The sequence below is a fragment of the Psammomys obesus genome, unplaced genomic scaffold (assembly GCF_907164565.1).
Source record: "Psammomys obesus unplaced genomic scaffold, mPsaObe1.curated_primary_1811, whole genome shotgun sequence".
Taxonomy (NCBI): Eukaryota; Metazoa; Chordata; class Mammalia; order Rodentia; family Muridae; genus Psammomys; species Psammomys obesus.
The window spans coordinates 3,097,478-3,116,864 of record NW_026589732.1 but is presented as its reverse complement, the minus strand read 5'-3'; the positions used below and the strand labels follow the sequence as shown (position 1 = coordinate 3,116,864).

The 19,387-nt window shown below is 51.9% G+C and overlaps 1 protein-coding gene across 1 annotated transcript in view; it reads left to right on the top strand.

Moving 5' to 3' along the window:
* Gabbr2 (gamma-aminobutyric acid type B receptor subunit 2) overlaps positions 1-19,387 on the top strand; it is a 326,257-nt gene that overhangs the window by 175,282 nt on the left and 131,588 nt on the right. Inside the window, exons 6-7 of the mRNA XM_055605273.1 lie at positions 12,906-12,971; positions 17,176-17,376. Coding sequence (XP_055461248.1) covers positions 12,906-12,971; positions 17,176-17,376 — 267 coding nt within the window. The remainder of the gene's footprint in view (positions 1-12,905; positions 12,972-17,175; positions 17,377-19,387) is intronic.

The window sequence follows — 19,387 nt, the reverse complement described above, 5'->3', positions numbered from 1 at the left end:
CACAGGCTGTGTCACAGCCCTGACTCCAGCGTGGGCCACTCTTCCTTCTGACAACTCAGACCTCAGGACTCAGCCTCTTCGAACCTCTCCACTGGTTGCTGTCTGGCTCTGGGGAAGGCCACTGGTAGCCAGGGTCTGCATCCCTGGAACTTGTGATGATTTCACTTGTCAGCTGCACTTGAATGGCAAGCAGGGCAGCAACCGATGTCATCTCTCTCGAAAAGGGCTGGGAGCCGGGAGCCGTCTGGCCCATCCAAAAACATCGCTGTTAAGGCTAAGAGCCCATCTCCTGATCCCAGCCAGCATCAGCACTCTAGGGACAGAGGGAGACAACTTGAGGTCCCTCCCCTTTGCAAATATATCTTCATTTCACTGTCTACTGCAAAGCAGCCCCTAGCTCCTCTCCTGGGCTCCCAGATATCATCACATTCAGCCCTGCCCTCAGGTTTGTCACAGCAGGCCAGGAAGGTCTACTCTCAAGGGAAACAAGAGGTCTAGGGCAAAGGAGAAGAAGTGACTCATGCCACCAGGAGGTGTAGGGGTCAGGCCTGACACTAAGGAAGAGAACGGTCGACAGAGGCCTAGCAGGATCCCAGGCAGCAGGCTGCAGAGAGAGGGCTGCAGATTCAGCGATGGCAGGCATGCTCTGCTGTGGGAGCATCAGAGTTCCACAGAGCTGTGGCATCGGGGGAGGGTGTACCGGGGTGATTCTAGTCTGGAAAGAGAGTGCTGGGCCACTTCCCAACAGTCACGCACTCAGCTAAGCAGTCCCTCTCCTCCCAAGGGTGGAGGCAGGCACCTGTACCCAGAGCTGCTGCGGACTCCTTTCTCTCTCCCTCCCATTCCCTCATGGCCGTAGGTAAAGTTGTTGGCATGGAGATCCCACCTGCCAGCTGTTGGTGTCTGACTCAAGTAGGTCCAAGGTTCCCCTTGACACAGAAGGTGGCAGTTATGAGCCATTGGTTATAAGATTTTCCAGTTTATTGATGGAGATCCAGAGCCCCAGAGTGGGGGAGCCGAACCAGAATGTCTGCACATCTGCTCTCCTCCAAAGTAAACGGAGCCTTGGTCCTGGGGAGTCCCTGCAGATAAGGAAGAGCACCTGGGGACAACTCAGATGGCCACAGCCCAAGCTGTCCCTTCATGTTGTCAAGGACTTTGCTGTCACAGGGTCTAGATGAGCCCTGTGGAGCCTGGAGGGCTTAGGCTATTGAGGAAGGGTGCCCTGTTGTGCCAGTCTTGTTCTGCCACACGCAGACCGTCTCCCCAGAGCAGGTGCTTGAAATAGCTTCTGGCCTCTGAGGCCCAGCTGAGTTCTGAGGTCTTTGGAGTTGAAAGGTGGCATGCGCAGAGCTGAGGCATCGAGATCCAGGGTGGAGGAGGATGCCCCGCTCCTCAACCCAGTTCAACCAAAAAAGATGCAAACAGTGTCGAAAACAGCAACCAGAATACCCAGCCTTGCCAGCCTCCAGCCCTGGCTGGCCACCAATGCGGGGCTGGCCACTCACCCAGGGTTTGACCCCTTGCCCATTGTTTTCTCTTTTGAACTTCCTCTGACAGGAACTAATGGGGACTGAGGGTCAAAGTGGCTGGGTAACCCCTCAAGACCTACAGGGGAAGTGGGAGGCTGGAATTTCAGCTGGGTTCTGGTGGCACCTCTACCAGCTGCCTGCAGCTCCCTGTGTTGCCAAGGTTTGGAGAAAAGATGCTAACACTGCATAGCCCAGAGGCTAGGAACAGGGACAGGAGGCACCGCCCCTTCTCCTGACCGTCTCCATCTCATGGATCCACATCTGCGCTTGTTCCCTGAGGCTGCCCTCACTGTGCTACTGTATGGTGTGGCTCGGCAGCAGGAGTTCGTGCTCTCTCGCCTGGTTCTAGATGCTGGGGTGCAGGCGGAGGTTGGGGTACGGGTGGCACCATGTGTTCTCCAAGCTTGCCTTTCCCTCCGCCTCTGGAGTCCACAGTCCCAGAAGCTCCTGACCTGCAGCTGCCACCTCTGGTACACCCCCTCCCTCCTCCACACTGTCCTCTCATCAGGACACGCCTCATACTGAGCTAAGAGTCAGCCCTTTCCATTGTACCACAATGCTGGTTACAGATACCCTCTGCTACTGACCCTGTTTTCATGTGGGGTCACATTGCAGGATACTGGGGTTAGACTTCCAGCATACCTTTTGGAGGAACCCAAACACACACATTAGATAGACTATCCATCTCTTTATTTTAGCCCCCCCCCATTAAAACGCAAGCTTCCAGAAGCATCTCTCATCACCTAGATTCAAACCTAATTGTTCAAGAAGCTGTACATGAATGTCTAGAGAGCAAAGACAACTGAGGAACCTCGGATAAGATACTCAGAACTGAGAACAGGCAGGAAGTTCTGAAGGGCCTGGAGGAAAGGCAAGCCACTGCTTTGGTGTGGGCTGAGTGAGGCAGGGCCACCGGGGACAGGGAAGAAGCTACAGATCAGATGACGAGACAGGAATGTGCAGCAGAGGCAGCAGAGAGCAGAGCCAGGGCCAAGAGAAAAAAAAAAAATCAATGGCGTGGAGGATGCACTTGAGACACTCTTCCAGAATTCGGAGGAAATAGCCGGCACGATCAATCCAATGAGAGAAAAGATGACGGTGTGAGCCTGGAGGAGAAGGCTGAGAGGACACCAGGTCATGAGAGGCTGAACCAAAATAGAAGCTCCAGGAGCTACAGCTCACAGGGCAGCCAGAATCTGGGCTCTAGTACATTCTGCAGTAAGAGAACAGGGACAGCTGAGGACAGGGGACCTGGAAAGATGGTTTGATTGGTAAAACAGAAGTACAAGGGCCAGAGGCCTATCCCCACAAAGGGCCAGGCATAGTGGCAGGTGCTTGTAATCCCACTCAGCACTGGGGAGGAAAACCCAGTGGATTCCTGGGCCGCACTGGCCAGCTGCCTGGCCTAACGGGCTAGCTCCAGTGGGAGGTGCTGTCCGCCATGGTAACAGTAGAAATGACCCCTGAGATTGACCTCTGGCCTCAACACTCATGTACACATATATGAACGGTCTCCACACATCCAACGCACACAGTATAGGAAACAAACCTGGATCACAATGAAATTGCCAATATTTGACCATTATTGAACCGCCAAATCCATAGTTTGCACAGAAATGTGAAACTGTTTGTACTGGCTAGCTAGCTGCTGTCTGTGGCCTAGCCACTTTGGGATAGGAAAGGACAACTAGATTCGTTTTAACAGATGTGTTAATGTACAAACTTTAAGGATAAACCTCGCAAATATCTAGTCAGATGTGATTAGGAGGTGGGAGATGTCAAACTTCCCACAAGGCTCTCAAACCCAGGCTGCCCTCCGGCTTCTTTGTACCATGAAACCCCAGGGTTAGCGGAGCAACTAGGACATACACATTACTATGTGAGGTCACATGATGTACCAGTCAGGAACCCTTCTGGAAGGTGGTCCTGAGAGCCAGCTGGGAGCAATGGCACACTTTATAGCCGAGGTCAAGACAGAGACAGCCAAGCAGGGACCAGGGGAAAGAGAGCTAAGTCTAAATAACTGGTGCAAACGATGGGAAAGAGCATGCGACTTAACATAGAATGCAGAAATAGGTACCACAACAGTAACGGAGATATGACATCCAAATTGCACCCTAAGATTCTGAGAAGTGGGGAATTTAAAAAACAGTCGTCAAACTCTTGGTCTCAATAAGAGAAGAGACCCAAAAGAGGCAGGCTCATTGCCACTGCTGACAGTGGGAGGGGGATGAGGTGAGCTGAGCAGTGGAGTGCTTGTCCTGCTAGTGTGAGACCCTGCTCCATAAAGAGAGCAACAGAACCAAGAAATCTGGGCCCACAGGTCTTTCCTGAGACTGATACTCCAACCAAGGACCGTGCATGGAGATAACTTAGAACCCCTGCACAGATGTAGCCCATGGCAGCTCAGTATCCAAGTGGGCTCCCTAGTAAGGGGAACAGGGGTTGTCTCTGACATGAACTCGGTGGCTGATGTGATCACCTCCCCCTGATCACACCCTCTATTGCCACCTAGAATCTAAAATTGTAGCTCGAGAAACCTAAGATAACTGTGAGCTGAAGGACCCTCCGAACAGCTTGGCAGTAAATGGAACCCAAAGCTGGCAGAGCACGGAAGACAGCAGCAAGCCTTTAAGACAGAATGCTCCAAGTAGGCCATTGCAGACCGAACAGTAATTTTGATCAGAAATCCGAATGGATCCGCTTCACCATGAAAATGTCAGTGGTTGCAGATTGTGGTTTCTGCGTTTGTCTCTGTTGTTGTATAGGTGTTATTTTTGTTGTCGTTTTGTTTTGTGTTTGGTTTGGCTTTGTTTTTGAGATAGGATCTGTGTGTCCCAGCCTGGTCTTGAAGGAGTGATCATCCTGCCTCCTCCTCTCAAGTTCCTGGAGTATGGAACATACCACAGTGTCCTCCACCAACAACTTGTAACAAGGTGATGCAGATGTCAAGTACTAAAGGCTGGGCAGAGGTCTGGGCACAGCCAGCCATAGTCCTGCCAAAGGGAGGTAGAGAAACAGGCACTGGGGCAGGCCTGCTGTAGATGAGGGAACAATGCTACGGGATGACCAAGCACATGGACTGTCATTGCTCCAGATGACAGCTTGCTGACATACAGAGAAGGACACTCCCTTTTAGCACTCCTTCTTTCTTACAGTTAAATGCAAAACTGGTATTTCCCTTTTAACGCTTCTCAAGTGCATTCTCTTCACTGTGTAGCGTTCCCATGATGCACATTTCTTCCTTATCCCAAACAGGAGCTCAGTCCAACACTGGTAAATATTCCTGTGGCTCAGACAGCACAGAGGGAAACCAGCATTGTCCAGGAAAGCTACCAGCAGGTCAGCAATGGCAAAGAGAGCTTAGGGCCCAATGACAAAAGAGAGGGTAGTAGCCTCCATCTCAGGGTGGGGCTCACAGGTCAGAGGGAGGCACGTTCATTTCCTACGGCTGATGGGACAAAGCTATGTGGGTACAGGCTTTGGATAAAGCAAGCCTGCATTTCCTTTCTCTTCCTGCCTCAGCTACCACCAACCACTAAACAGGCTTGTATGGTGGTCCCCACAAGCAGGACACTCCCAAGATTGAAGAATTGGCAGCTGGAGTCATATTAATAACCCAAGAACAACTAGGCAAGAAAATGACAAGAATAAAAAGATGAATCCATGGCATGTCCATCTTGAAATAATTATGGAAGTCCCTGTAAAAGCAGTGAAAAAGCAGGAGACTGTGAGATCCAGGTGGCCCCGGGACCCACAGTGCAACCACCGTGTGGTCGTTGTGAGAGGATATCCTTGAGCCTGTAGTACTGCTAGGAAAACAGGGGCATCTGAAAGCTGGATTCTGTCTCTGACGTCATTACAGCCTGTCCTCTGGCCTCAACCCATGCTTCTGCTTCAACATCCACGACAGACACTGTCCAGTACTTTATTTGTGCTCAGATTTGTTCATTCTTTTAATCCTCCCAGTTACTATGCAGTAGCAGCAAGCAAGTGATGGCTAATGGGCTAAATCTGGCCCTCCATTCTGTTTTTATAAATAAAGTTTTATTGTAACACATTCATTTAGAACACTGCTTTTGGCTGCTTCTGTGCTACAGCAGCAGAACAAAGTAATTGCCACGGAGAGTAACTGCCCGTGAAACTGAGACTATTTACTAGCTGGCCCTCTCTAGGAAATGTTATTATCCCCATTTTACAAGTTGACAAGATGGAACTCAAGAAAGTTAACACCATGCTGGAGGTCATGCAGCAGCCTGACGGGGTTGCAGCTCGGAGGTGAGGCTGCAGGACAGCATGTAGCCACCACAGCCTGTTCCCGGCTTCGTGCCCATCTTCTCCTCAGCAGCCAGAGGGTTCTTCCATAGCCTCTGAACACTCTGGATAACGCTCACATACAAAGGGTGAAAGGCAGCCTTTCCCTTACGAGCCTTCTCAGCAATACAGCAGGAAGGAGGTGGCTCTGCGGCTTCCATACATGGAGGGGAGGGCAGGTGGGAGGAAGGGCGTGGGAGTCAGCAGGGCCCAGACTGGGCAGGAAGCACTCACCTTTAAATGTCTGAGAAAAGCTGGGCCCCAGCAACGTAGCATGGGAGACACTACCTGCATCCGAAGGCCGTGTGCAACCCAGGATAGCTGTGAATGGGGTCCCATGCAAAACTGTAAACTTTTTGGAATATTTTGAGATGTCTTTGGAGTTTCTTTCTGTAACTAGGTTGTGCAGTTCTTAAGTATAAATGTTGTAGATGACATCTTCTAGGCTCTTTGTCAGAAGACTCAGTACACCTGCTGGATCCTGGTTTCTGACTCTAAAAAGAGGAACCTATTTTTGAGTGAGTCGTAAAAATAGTCCAACACTGATAAGCGTTCCTGTGGCTCAGACAGCACTGAGGGGAATCAGCATTGGTCAGGAAAGCTACCAGCAGGTCAGCAATGGCAAAGAGATCTCAGGGCCCACCAAAGAGGAGAGGGTGGTAGCCTCCATCTCAGGGTAGGACTCACAGGGCAGAGGGAGGTACATTCATTTGCTATGGCTGATGGGGCAAAGCTTGTGTGGATACAAACCACACAGGTGTGTCTTTCTGGCCTCGAAGCCCGAAGCCAAGCACATGTCTTGGCAAGCAGTGATTTGACACGTATCTCTGATTCCTTCTGGAGCTTCGAGGGGAGGGCATGTCTCTGTGCCATGACTAATGGCCTCCTGCACTGTCTTCAGAGCCACCTGTGTCAGTCAGCCTGTCTCTCAGAGTATAAGCCCCTCTCGTTTCAGATCAGCTGCCTTAGCTCATCCTGAAGCTTGAGCCTCATGCTGGGGGGCATCACATCAGCACAGACTCTGGGACTAGAGTGTGGATGTCTGTGGGAGGCCCCTACTCTGCACAGAGACACTCTGAAGGAGCACCCTGCTCTATGGGAGAACCCTAGCCAGGATGGGTTACTCCTTTCCCTGACTGGCTAGGAAGATCTTGGTGGGGACTGTCTCCCTTTTCCTGAACCAACCACACCACATCCATTCAGGCAAGAAGCCCAGGCCTTAGGGTGCCCAACCAAACAGTAACCATGGTGTACTGGCCCCGAGGCCAGTTTTGCTCAGAGACATAGAGAAGAAAGAGCAGTATTTTTATCTGAAGCCAGATATATTATTGGAAAGCTAAATATACATGAATTAAAGAAATGTCACACATTGCCGGTGGGCTGCTGTGGGCTGTCTCCTTTCCTAGAATGTGAGGACATGTTTCCTGCTGCTATGCCTTTAGGGGTATGTCAGGGGGGAGGAGGAAGCAAGGTCTAAGGCAAGTTTTGGTCCATTCTGGAGTCTGTGTGAACCAGCACCTTAGAGACTGCTGGCCCTTCCATGCCAGGCCAGTGTTCCACAGTTTGGTTGTTTGTATCCTCTCATCCTCTCGTCATGTGGTACACGGAATCGTGGTTTTGGCATCCCCGTGGTGAAGGGGGGAGGCCCACAGGAGGTTCTGGATGACCTAGAGGTCTGTGTTGGTGACCCTCACCTTGCTTGCAGGACCCCACACTCCAGTGCCAAGAAGGCTGCCAAGCTGTGCTGGAGCCTCAGGGTGCTTGGGTGCAGCCTCTGGCTCTTTAGTGACCCAGGACAGTGTGTGCCACTCGTGGCCAATGTGTGACCTGCCTGGATTTTCCTGAGTGGCTCTACACACTTAATGCTGAGCTCTGCAGCCCAGACCAGCTGGGGTGCTGCTGTCTTACTCAGCCTGGGGTCTCTAGATAGGCCAGCCCTGAGGTTTCAGGGCTGCACTCAGCTGGCATCCAGTGATGGTCGCCACCGCCCCCTACCTATGTGCTTTGGAACCCAGAGCTGGAGTCCCTTGGATCTGGGCCTGATGGGGTGTGTAATAGTGACTGAAAGAGGAGGCTAGAAGCAGAATGAGGCAGTAAGAAGGCTAGCCCAGAACGCCAGCAGACACCCATAGATCTGGTATCTATACAAAGCATGTTTCCTCCCCTTGTCTGTTGATGGCCACTGTCTTCCAGTGCATATAGTATGATCTTCCCCCTTCAGCTCTATGCACTTCTCAGAGAAGGGACAAAGGGTAAAACTGTTGACATCCATGCTCATTGAAGCTTGGGGTCCAGAGTGACCCCAGCATCCGCAGCTGAATTCTTTTCTTTAATTTATATTTATTTTTATTAATCACACTTTATTCACTTTGTAATCCCCCTGTAGCTCCCTCCCACCTCCCCTCCCAAACCCACCTTCCCTCCCTCTTTCCCACCCATGTCTCTCTCCCAGTCCAACTAAGGACCAACCACTCATGGAGATGGCCTGGAACCCCTGCACAGATGTAGCCCATGGCAGTTCAGTGCCCAAGTAGGTTCCATAGTAATGGGACCAGGAACTGTCTCTGACATGAACTGATTGGCCTGTCCTTTGATCACAGCTGAATTCTTTGAGCTTTAGTTGCTCAAGATGGCATGACAATGGTGTCCCTCTCAGGAAAAGGCAGAGATGCCATTTGCCAGCCAGATGGCACTTGAGGGTTCTTCACGTGTTAGCACTCTCTCAAACTGGAGTTAAACTCATTCAGTGGATTGGGTGGTCATTCATAAGTGTGTGGTTTTAGGCCCCATAAAGGTCCTGGAGACGAGAGCACTGAATGAAAGAGGGCTAAGAAAGTAGAAAGGACATCTACCCAGGGCTAGGGCATGTCCTGTGTGTTTATGGTATTCGGGAACTGGGAGTCTGGGAAGGGTTCTGGGTGTGAGGGTCTGAGTGGATCTAGGCAGCCCTCCTCACTTGTATCCCTGCCTCCACCCACGGCAGCCTCATTCAGAATGCCCTTCCTGGAGCAGTGGCCTCACAGGGTGTCAATGCAGGCCTCTATGGAAGGATCACGTGGGACCACCATGGAAACTGTCATCTGTCCTGACTCACCCACCTTCACTCCAGGAGGTCCCACAAGGGCCGGGTCATAAAGGTTGGGATTTTCCAGTCGATACCATCAGCCATGGTCTTGTTCTCTGGAGATCACAGCCCTCATCTGTCATTTATGCCTACAGGGACACACCTGGCTCTTCCTCCATTTGCCCTACTCTTAGTTATTTAATTTTCAGTGCAGGGGTTTGAACCTAGGGCTTCGAGTATTCTAGACAAGCTCTGTACAGCTGAGCTTCAGGCTCTCTCTACATGGTGCAGGCTGGCTTTGATTGTGTGGTCTCCCTGCTTTGGCTGAGATTACCTGCTTCATGGAGCTTTGTTCTCGGTACTTCTTAAACTACCCCAGGCCCTTAGACCAGGAAGGAGAGCACCAGCCCTGGCAGGGTGGGGCACTGGCCAGAGATAGGGTCATTGCCTTCACGGACTTTGTCTTTCACCTTCTGAACTTCCAGGAATAGGTTCATGTTCTGGACAGTGACAAATGTGATTCTGGAGTGTGTGTGTGTGTGTATGCGTGTGTGTGCATGCATGTGTGTGTGGTGTGTGCAAAAAATTGTCCATCCTCCATAGATCTTCCTTATCCCCAGCCCTAGGACCCACAAACAAGTGCCACTCCAGGGTGAAGGAACACGGCCCTCCATACAACCCCTCAGATGCCACCTTACCCCTGCATTGGCACGGGCTCTTCCCTGTCTTCCTGGCTTAGAACATGCCCCTCCTACTCTCCAGAAGCATAGTAGACAGGAATAGCTTTCTGCTTCAGGGGCTTCCTAGTTCATGAGTCTTTATTCAGAACCCTCTGAGGGTCCTGAGTACCAGAGAGAGTCCAACTCTGGGTGCTGCACAGCTGAGGGGTCCATTGGCCGCTTTAGGAAGTGGCTTCCTGGATCCATGATTCTTCAGGCCCATCTAAACCTGACAGCTTGGGAGCCCATAGCCAAGTGGTCCTTGCAGTATAGTTGCCATGGCAACAGAGACACTAACTGGACTAATGGAGTGGCAGAGCTGGTTGTTTATCTGTCAGCAGGTATTGAGTTGGTCACCATGAAGATCTGGGTCTTTTGGTCCGTTTGAGAAACAGACATGTGAACCCAGTCAGTACCAGGCCCCGGAATTGGCAGGGTACAGGGACAGTCACGTCTGTCAGCTGCTGAGCAGCCAAGAGCTGACCATGGGGGTCCAGTGCTATGTCAGCATCCTCTTCTAGGATCAGGCCTCATGTACACTTACCACTATATCCATCATGCCCTTTGCTGGCCTTGAGGCCTGAAGGGAGTCATTCTGCCCTTGGGTCGGTAGAAGACAGAATAAAAGTGAATTTGGGCCATTATGGAGAGAAATGTAGGGACTCTCAGCCCAGAGGGGAATGGCCACTGAGCTTGATGAGTCAGTGACATGGTAAGTAAGGGCGCCAGAGCTAAGACAAAGGGTGAGCTGCAGTGAGTCAAGAGAGTAATAGATGGGGCAGGGGGGGAGGACACTGGGGATGTACAGCTTGTACAAAAGAGGAGAGGACAGAATGAGAGAGGAAGCATGGATGGATGGGTGGATAGATGGATGGATGGATGGGTGGATGGGTGGGTGGATGGATGGGTGGATGGGTGGGTGGATGGGTGGGTGGATGGATGGGTGGATGGGTGGGTGGGTGGGTAGGTGAGTGGGTGTGTAGGAGGATTATTGGAGGGTGTACGAATGGCCGAGTGGATGGACAGACAGGTAGATGAATTGGTGGATGGACTAATGGATAAGTAGATTGGTAGACAGGTATATGGATGCATAAACCAACAGGTGGATGGGTGGGTGGTTGGGTGAGTGGCAAACAGGTGTGTCAGACAGGTAGTTCTTTCTTACTCCATAGAAAAGTAGTGAAAATGTCATGCAGGAGACAGTTGGAGAAGAACCTCAAGCTACTAAGAAACTCTGATGAGTGTTTGCTCTACCTTGGGAAGCCATGTCAAATTTCTCCAGTCAGGTCTGGAGTTGGCCAGGACTCTCCCTCCTCCACAGACATGGTAGCCAATGGGCATGGTAGAGTGAAGGCAAGGGTCCATCTATCCTCTAAGAGAAGAGGAATGTTGACCAAACCCAGAGCATAGGGCTGCAGGGACAGGATGGCTCTGGAGCTGGTGAACAGGTTGAACAGCAAGCAGGGGCTGGGAGTGGGGAGGAAAAGGGAGCAGTGAGTGGAAGATGACTCCAGTCTCAGACTCAGTGAGTGGGAGGCTGTGGCACCACTCCCTGAGACAGAAACAGGAGGAAGAAGGGGCTTGTAGAGAAAAACGAGAGAGCAGCTTGGGACACGTTGAGCTGCAGGAGCCAGAAGACACCAAGAGAGGTGTTCTGTGGAAAGCAGGGGCAAAGCAAGGAAAGCAGCGTCAGTTTCAGACATGATAAGATGTAGTCTTTGGACAGTAGGGCCCAGGCATGGGGCTGGGATCAGAACCCAGTTTCTCTGGCTCTGAAACCCAATTGGCTTTTTTTGCTGTACCATGTTTAGTAAGTGGGGCTAGCAGTCCAGATGCACAATAAACCTGAAAGATGGGTGAATAAATGATGGATGGATGGGACAGACAAATAGATAAACAGACAGACAGGTGGACATTGTTAGCAGCGAGTGATGTAAAAAGATTTCAACCAATAATGGAAGGCTGGCATGTTCCTGGGAGCTCATCCGCAGAATGAAAGCAGCCTGAAACTTTTTATAGCCCGGCAGACTGCAGAGACAAAGGCTCGCCTTCCTCCAGCTTCTGCAAGCGACCCTTTAAAGTCCTTTTCTGAGCAACTGTGGGGTTTTTCCCCCCTCTTCTTTCCATTCTTACTTGCAAGCGAAGGCTAGTTTTAGCACAGGGCTTTCTTTATTTCGCTAACATGCATGATGAGTAAGATGGCCTCCAAGTCAGCACTTTCCAATTTTAAAAGCAGCTAAAAACTCATCTTTGAAGACATGCTTCCTGCCCACCACCACCACCACCACCATTGGAGGGCCTGAGGTGTCTGGAGAGGACAAAGGCCAACAGGGAGATGGTGTCTCCTGGAAAGCTGTGTCAGGAAGCCACAGGGTGGGATCAGGTGCCAGCCAGTACCCAGCAGGCCTTTTGATGGCAGGGCCCAGGCTGGGTCCACAGTCCCCAGAAAATGGCCAAGAACCTCAGGCAGGCGCTTGGTAGATATTTGGTGAGTGAATGAGTGGGTTTCATATGCTTTTTTTTCTGCAACGCACATCAGTTAGCCACACTGCAATAACCAGTGCATGGCAAGATAGAGCTTGTGGGCAGAAAGAAAGATGAGCTGGGGCAGTTACAAACACATGGGTAGCCAGCATTCAGTGGGTTCGTATTGTGTGCCAGGCACTGTGTTAAGCACCTATTGAAGGGTGCTTTGCTCAGTCATCCCAGAATGCATACAAGAGAAGTGCCACCACTGTCCCCATTTTTCAGAGGAGCAAAGAGAAGCTGAGATGAGAAAGGGAGATACCTGAAGCCACCTGAGGCTTGTGGATGTCACTAAGATTTTAATATGACTCCAAAACACCCCCAAAGCTATGAACTGGGGAGCCCTGTAATCTCAAGGACATCTCCAGGGACTGACTGACAAGGGAATAGAAAAGTTCATGACCTTATGGAAAGTATGGCTGGCCTGGGTCCTGGCTCTGTCACCCTCCTCTAGCCTCAGTTTCCCTGTAGGTAAAATGAGAAAGAAGATTCAAAATAGCCCAGCATCCTTGGTAAAGGGGGCAGGAAGTGTCCACGCTGTGCTGGTTGTCCCAGAGTCACCCATGAAAGGGAGGAGGGTGATGGCAGATCAGCCCAGAGCAGCGCAGCCAGTCTCTGGGTACACAGCACAGCGGAGCTTCACTTCCCCCATCGGCAGAGCTCTTGGCTGTGAATCCGGGCATTGGCCGGTCCCCTGGTCCTAGTGCTGAGAGTGTTGTTAGTTACCTTCGCTTCCTCTTCTGCCTGCAGGGGAACGACGTGCGGATCATCCTTGGCCAGTTTGACCAGAACATGGCGGCGAAAGTCTTCTGTTGTGTAAGTGAGGCTCCGTCTGGGCTGTAGGAATCCTGGGGTCACCCATCTCAAGCCTGGAGTCAGACTTCCTGGCATCGGCAGCTGCAGTGAGAGGGGGCAGTCACAGGAGAGCTGGGGGTGCTGTGGCAGCCCTTGGGCTTTTCTGAGTCCCTGTGGGACACACCCCAGATGGACTGACCTGGTGCTTTTATATAGAAAAGGTGCTTTCATACTTCATCCAACTTAACCTGTTCAGTAGCCATGTGAGAGGAGAGGGGCCTTCTGGTACCATCAGCCACCATGGGAGCAGAACCTTGGAGGTAATCTGCTCCTGGCGCCCTTTACTTGTTGGGGTCCCACTCGGGAACCATGCCTGCTTCCACTGCTGTGCTTGGCTCCACCTCTTCCCCTCAGTCAGGAGGGAAGTCCACCAAGTGACAGCCAGTTACACGACCTCTCTAAAACCGTGCTTTCCAGCAAGGGGCCGAGGTTCTCAACAGAGAACTCTTGCCCTTTTTGTCCATAACTTGGCTGAGGTTTGAACGGCGGGCACGAAGAAGCTGTAAATTCATCACGACACAGCCAAGGTGGGAAAAACGAAGGAGGCTGAGGACAAGCCTAGAAGGTGAGGTTGACTGAAGAGGTGCAGGAACCCAGCAGGCCCAGGAGTGACATCAGACAGGTGGCTAGAGGACAAGGACACACAGGTTACCCTAGCCTGCCAGCTCAGGAGCAAAGCGAGAACGTTGAAGTGACCCTGTAGAAGACTGCTGGAGGTGACGCTGGAGTCAGCCAGCCCCCTGAGGTGCAACAGCTGCTCCGCTGGCATTGGGCCTACAGCTTCAGAGAACACCTCTGAAAAAGTGAGAGTGGTTGCCCTACCGCACTGCCTCATGGGACATTAACTGAGACAGCAAACGCTCTTCACTAATCCCAAGCCTGGCCCTCAGCACGCCCTGCAACTCCTGTCTATAGGTGGGCTGTTGAAAGGAGACTGTGAGGGTGGCTCAGTGGGCAGGCTGGGCACCAGCTTCCTGAGAAGCAGCAAGATGGCCGTGGTAGAAACCTGAGAAAAAAATCCAGAGTAGGCTGGCACTGACTCAACAACATTTCCATTATCAGAAAGCCTTTTCCTCCATGAGAGGGTCCAGAAAAATGGCTTCTTTGAGTATGCAAAGCAAGCTCCTGCATGGAGAAGGCGACTTGAACCATCTACAAATTTCCCTAGGCTTTTGGTGTCCATTGAGAAAAAAAAAAATCTAAGAACTATGGAAGAAAGTGATGAATGGAAGAGCCTTGCCCAGGAGAGGCCAGTTCCTGTGTGCTGTGAACACATGCAGCAGCCTTGTGTACTAGCTCCAATCCAAAGCCCTGTGTGACTGAGGCCTCTCTTTGCACTGTGCCACAGAGAAGTGGTTCCAGGAGCCCTGGCATCTGCTTTGGACCATCTACCTCAGCCTCAGGCCTCAGGCCCAGGCTTGGCTCCATCCCACCCTCCTCCTCTCCTACCTCCCCTCCTGCCTATGCTCTGGGGAAATATCCATTCTTACTGTGAGGGGTTTACCCTGGCTGGTCACTCACCCATGAAGGAGGCTCTTGGAGCGTTGGGTTGGACCTTGGATGAGGCCTGCCCTGGAGGACATGCATGGTCTATGCCATAGGACAAGTGCCTCTCAGTACCAATGACCCTAGAGAGAGTCCACCAATGTCCTCACTCTGGATAGAGGGGGTGTGATCTCAGAACTGGGACCTTGAGGCCCTCCTGGTCCTAGAGTGGGGACATAGCAGGACAAATAGGGACCAGCACAACTTTGGCGGAACATGGCAGAACACGGCAGGGGAAAGCAGAGCTCTGTTGTGTTCCTGAGGTTAGAGCCAGCCACTGCAGTCTGTTTACAACCCTGGGCAGTGCTGGCAGTGCATTAGCCGAGGTGTGGTGCATTGGTTCAGAGCCGGGGGTTCTCCTGTGCCAGCTGTATGTTCTTAGGAAGGTCACGGAATGTCTCCAGTCTCAGCTGCCTCGGGTCTAAAATGTAAGCAATAATCTCACAGGTGCCTGCCTGATGGGGGTGTGGCTTTTAACTGAAGCCATCGCCGAGTGGGGGCCGGCACCCACTTGCTCTTGCTCTGCTGATGGGAAAGCTTATCATGTTTTCTCAGAGGAGGCTCTCTCCTCTCTGATGACTCTAGCTTGTGTCAAGTTCACGTAAAACCATCCAGGACAGTGCCGTCTGTCTACTGGCCCTGGCTTAGCCCTGGAGGTCCCAGGGAAACAGACACAGCACCACCCTCCATCTGGCAGAGGACACAGAGAGGTGTCCCAGCCCCATTCAGCACTCCATATCCCGAGTGTGGCTCTTTACACAGGGGCAAGCGCAGAAACCCAGCACGTGGCTACTCCCCCCTGGTTTAGCAGACGGTGTGGCTGAGCCTGTCTGTGGGTGCTTGCTCTGGCCTATGGTCCCACCCTGCACATGTGACTCACAGGCTCCCCACAGAGAAAAAGCAATGAACTCAGGGACAGGCATCAAGGAGAGGAAACGAGCAGGACCCCTGGCTGCCCCGAGGAGGAAGGATGGCGGAGAGGAAGGCAGTAGGAGGCAAGAGGCTGGGAGCCAGGATACTGTGGTAGAAAATGCTTCAGACATGAACACCTGTGCTGCCTTCCCCGTGGGCCAGCCTTCTGCCTTCTGGAAAGTTTCTCAGGGAGCAGCCTACATGGGCTGTGAGGCTCTGAGGGCTGCACACAGAACTGAGACCCTGACACCTGTACACTGCAGCCCACAGCTCTGGTGAGTGGTGACAGCTGTTAGTGTCAGAACCCGGGTCTGCCCTGCTCCCTTGTCACTGGTGCCTCCCAAGCAACATGCCTCCCCTGTAAACGGGGGCCTTTAAAATCAAGGAAGTGCCCAGAAGAGGTTTTGTACTGCTAAAAGAAGGGAATTTCAAAATGGCCTTAGAGTCTTGCATTTTTTTTTTTCTTAGTAGCCATGTTTTAGGGAAATTCCTCCCTTCAAGCTGGGAAGCCTTCGCCTGTATTGGAGAGACATCACACTCCCCACAGACTAGGGTGAGAACCGGAATGCACACACAGCCAGGCCCTGATCAGTGTGTGTGGGTCATTCACAGCGGCAGGCAAGAGGCGGGGCTCACACAGGGCCCGCCACAGGTGGAGTGGCCGGGCCTTTGGGGATTTCCTGTTCAGAAATCTAGTCCCTCCCAGAATGATGCTGCCATTTGTCACCCCGCACTCCAGAAGCACAAGTTCAAGACCAACCAGGGCTACACAGTGAGACCCTGTCTCAAAACAAAATGAAACAGAACACCCAAGTCTCGTTCTCTGTCGGGACCCGGCATTATCTTCTTGTAAACAACGTTTCTGAGGAAGAACCCTGTTCCTCAGAGGGCTCCCAGCTGCTGCCTGCTTTTACCCAGCTGTGGACTTGAGATGCATGTGAATGATGAGAGTTCTTCGTGCCCACCGCCGAAATCTGACTGGGCACAATTGCAGTATTAGCTGAGTTTTCAGTATTAGACGTATGGTGTCTAGAATGGGGGAGCAGAGAGTCTGACGACGTCAGAGAACTCTAAAGAGACAGCTGAAGCGCTTTTCAGTTAATGCCAAGTTAGTCTCCGAGCCTTCACTGGTGAGGGCCACAGATGTGGGATCTGGGCTTGCACGGAGGAGCCCTCCAGCCCACATCCGTGCCGTGGGCTCCTGTACACTGGGGTGGGGCTTTCTCGGGAGGTTAGAGCCTCACCTCCCAGTGCAAGGAGTGCAGCCGTCTTAGTGCCTGGGCATCTCCATCTCCATATAGGCTGACACCTCCCAGCTTCTTCAAGGCATCGGGTCACTGATGGGAACATGACTGTCACCCAGGGACTTTACCCTGAGCCCTGTATGGCAGACCATGGCAGTACTGAGGAGCTGACTGACTGTCCAAGCCATGGGAATCATGCTCTTCCTGATAGGAAGCAGCTACAGGAGGAGCCATAGAAAAGAAAGATACATTGGAACATTCTGGAGGCTTCTTGCTTTCAATGGGCAGCTAGCTTTGTGGCCTTAGAGTCAGCCGGCTGAGCCTGGCTACCCTCCCTGGCTGTGTGGCCTTGGAAAAGTCACTTCCCCTCTCTGATTTTCAGTTTCTCCATCTCTAGAATAAAGATAATAAGCCTTGTGCTGTCCAAGCCCCACTGACCCTGAGTCTCTGCCCATCCCCCACAGGCCTTCGAGGAGAGCATGTTTGGCAGCAAGTACCAGTGGATCATCCCAGGCTGGTACGAGCCCGCGTGGTGGGAGCAGGTCCACGTGGAGGCCAACTCGTCACGCTGCATGCGCAGGAGCCTCCTGGCTGCCATGGAGGGCTACATCGGAGTGGACTTCGAGCCCCTGAGCTCCAAACAGATCAAGACCATCTCAGGGAAGGTCAGTCTCGGGGTCTGCCCCTTCTGGCCAACCTGGCTAACTGTGTTAGTAAAAACTGACAACATTCCTCAGGGCTGCCCCTAGCAAGCACTTGACCTCTCTGAGCAACAGCTCTTGGAAATGAGGGTAGGTGGCTGCCTATCCATCCAGAGAGCATGAGACTCCAACGAGGTGTAAGTTCCTGGTGGGCGGAGCATGACACAGGGTATACAGGCATGAATACCTACACCTAAGAGGTGGAGCCCCCGCTTGTGAGACACCAACCACAGTCAGGGCCCCTCCCTTCACTGGGGGGTGAGGACACCCCACCCCACAGTGTGCGGGAGACTGAGACCTGGATGTGGGCTGGAGGGCTCCCACATCTGTGGCCTTCGTGTGCTGGCCCAGTGAAGGTTAGGAGCCTAACTTGGCATTAACTAAAAAACACTTCAACTGCTTCTTCAATAGAGTCCTCTGATGTCATCGGACTCTCTGCCCTCCCAGCCTAGAAAGTCTCTCTCTCCTGATACCAGACTCATTAATGCACCCCCAGGTTAGGTGGTGCCTATATATTCGGGTGACATGCTGCAGGCATGGCCCAGCCAGCCAGGGCTTCCCTGGCCCTTCCCAGCCACCCTTCACCACTGGGTGAGCCTCTGCCTCCCCGGGCCTGCAGGGTCGATGGGGCAGCACAGTGCTACTGGCACCCTGGTGCTGGAAGCAGGACCTTGCCCAAAGGACCCAAGTCCTTGAAGCTTCCACCCAGGGCCTTTAAGGTCATGCCCCTTCCTTGATGCTTCATAGGACAGCAATGTGCAAACTCTCGCTCACTGCTCCTGTCAGAATGATAGAGACGACCAAAGCTGGCTGTGCCACCACACACCTGTGATTCTAGCCCTCAGGAGTGCCAGGCCAACCAACCTTGGCTATATAGGAGTTTCAGGCCAGCCAAGGCTATGTACTAAAACCCTGTCTCAAAAAAAAGAATTACGAAAAGCAAGAAGCTGCATCCCAGGGGACTGTGGGATCCACCAGCCTCTGACCAGCTACCAGATCTCAGGGTGATGTGTGCCTCTTCTTCCTCCTCTGCGCAAAGAGGATTTTGTCATTGTTGTGGTTTTGTTTGTCTATTTTTAAGACAAGGCTGCAATGTGTAGCCCTGGCTAACCTGCGATTCACCATGTAGACCAGGATGTCGCTTAAAGCTCACAGAGATCTACCTGCCTTTGCTCTCCAGTTCTGGAACTGAAGGCAGGTGCCACCATGGTCACTCTGCCAAGTGTTTATAGCTTCACCTGCAGGCTCCTGCAGCCCCAGTCCATTTCCTGGGAAGCTTTATAACCAAGTGCAGACAAATGTTTTTATTCATTATTTAATCCCAATCAGAGCCACCTCTTCACAAGTGATTTATTGGTTTGTCAAAAAACTAGCAAATCATTAGGACGGATTTTGTAAACAGCTCCTTAGATCATGTTGGCACCTGGCTAGAAAATGCTGGAAGAAATATTTTCCTATCAAAATCAATGTGCGCAGAAAAAAAAAAAAAAGTGAGACGTTGAGGAATGCACAGAAATAACTCTCATTTGGGTAAATGTTATTTTTATGGGTGTCAAAGTTTTCAAGTTATTAAGAGCCTTGGATCCAGAGTATACTATATTTTAATTTAAAAATAGTAAAGTTTGAGAAAAATGCAAAAAGTAAGGGTGAAAAAATCCCCGGAGGCTGACAGGATATTAACCAAACCAAGCCTTAGGCAACGAAAGCCATAATGGTCCACAGGAGCCCTGTGAGCTGAGTGGCATGGCTGGCAATGCCTCAGAAGGGTCTGGATGCCCATTTCAAAGCATGACATCACCCAAGGCAGAAGCTGAAGCGGAAGCCATAGGAGTGCTGCTCTCTGGCTTTCTCCCCGGTGTCCTCAGCCTGCTTCCTTATACAGCCAAGGACCACCTACCCAGGGGTGACACCAACCACAGTAGACTGACCACACACACACACACACACACACACACACACACACACACACACACAC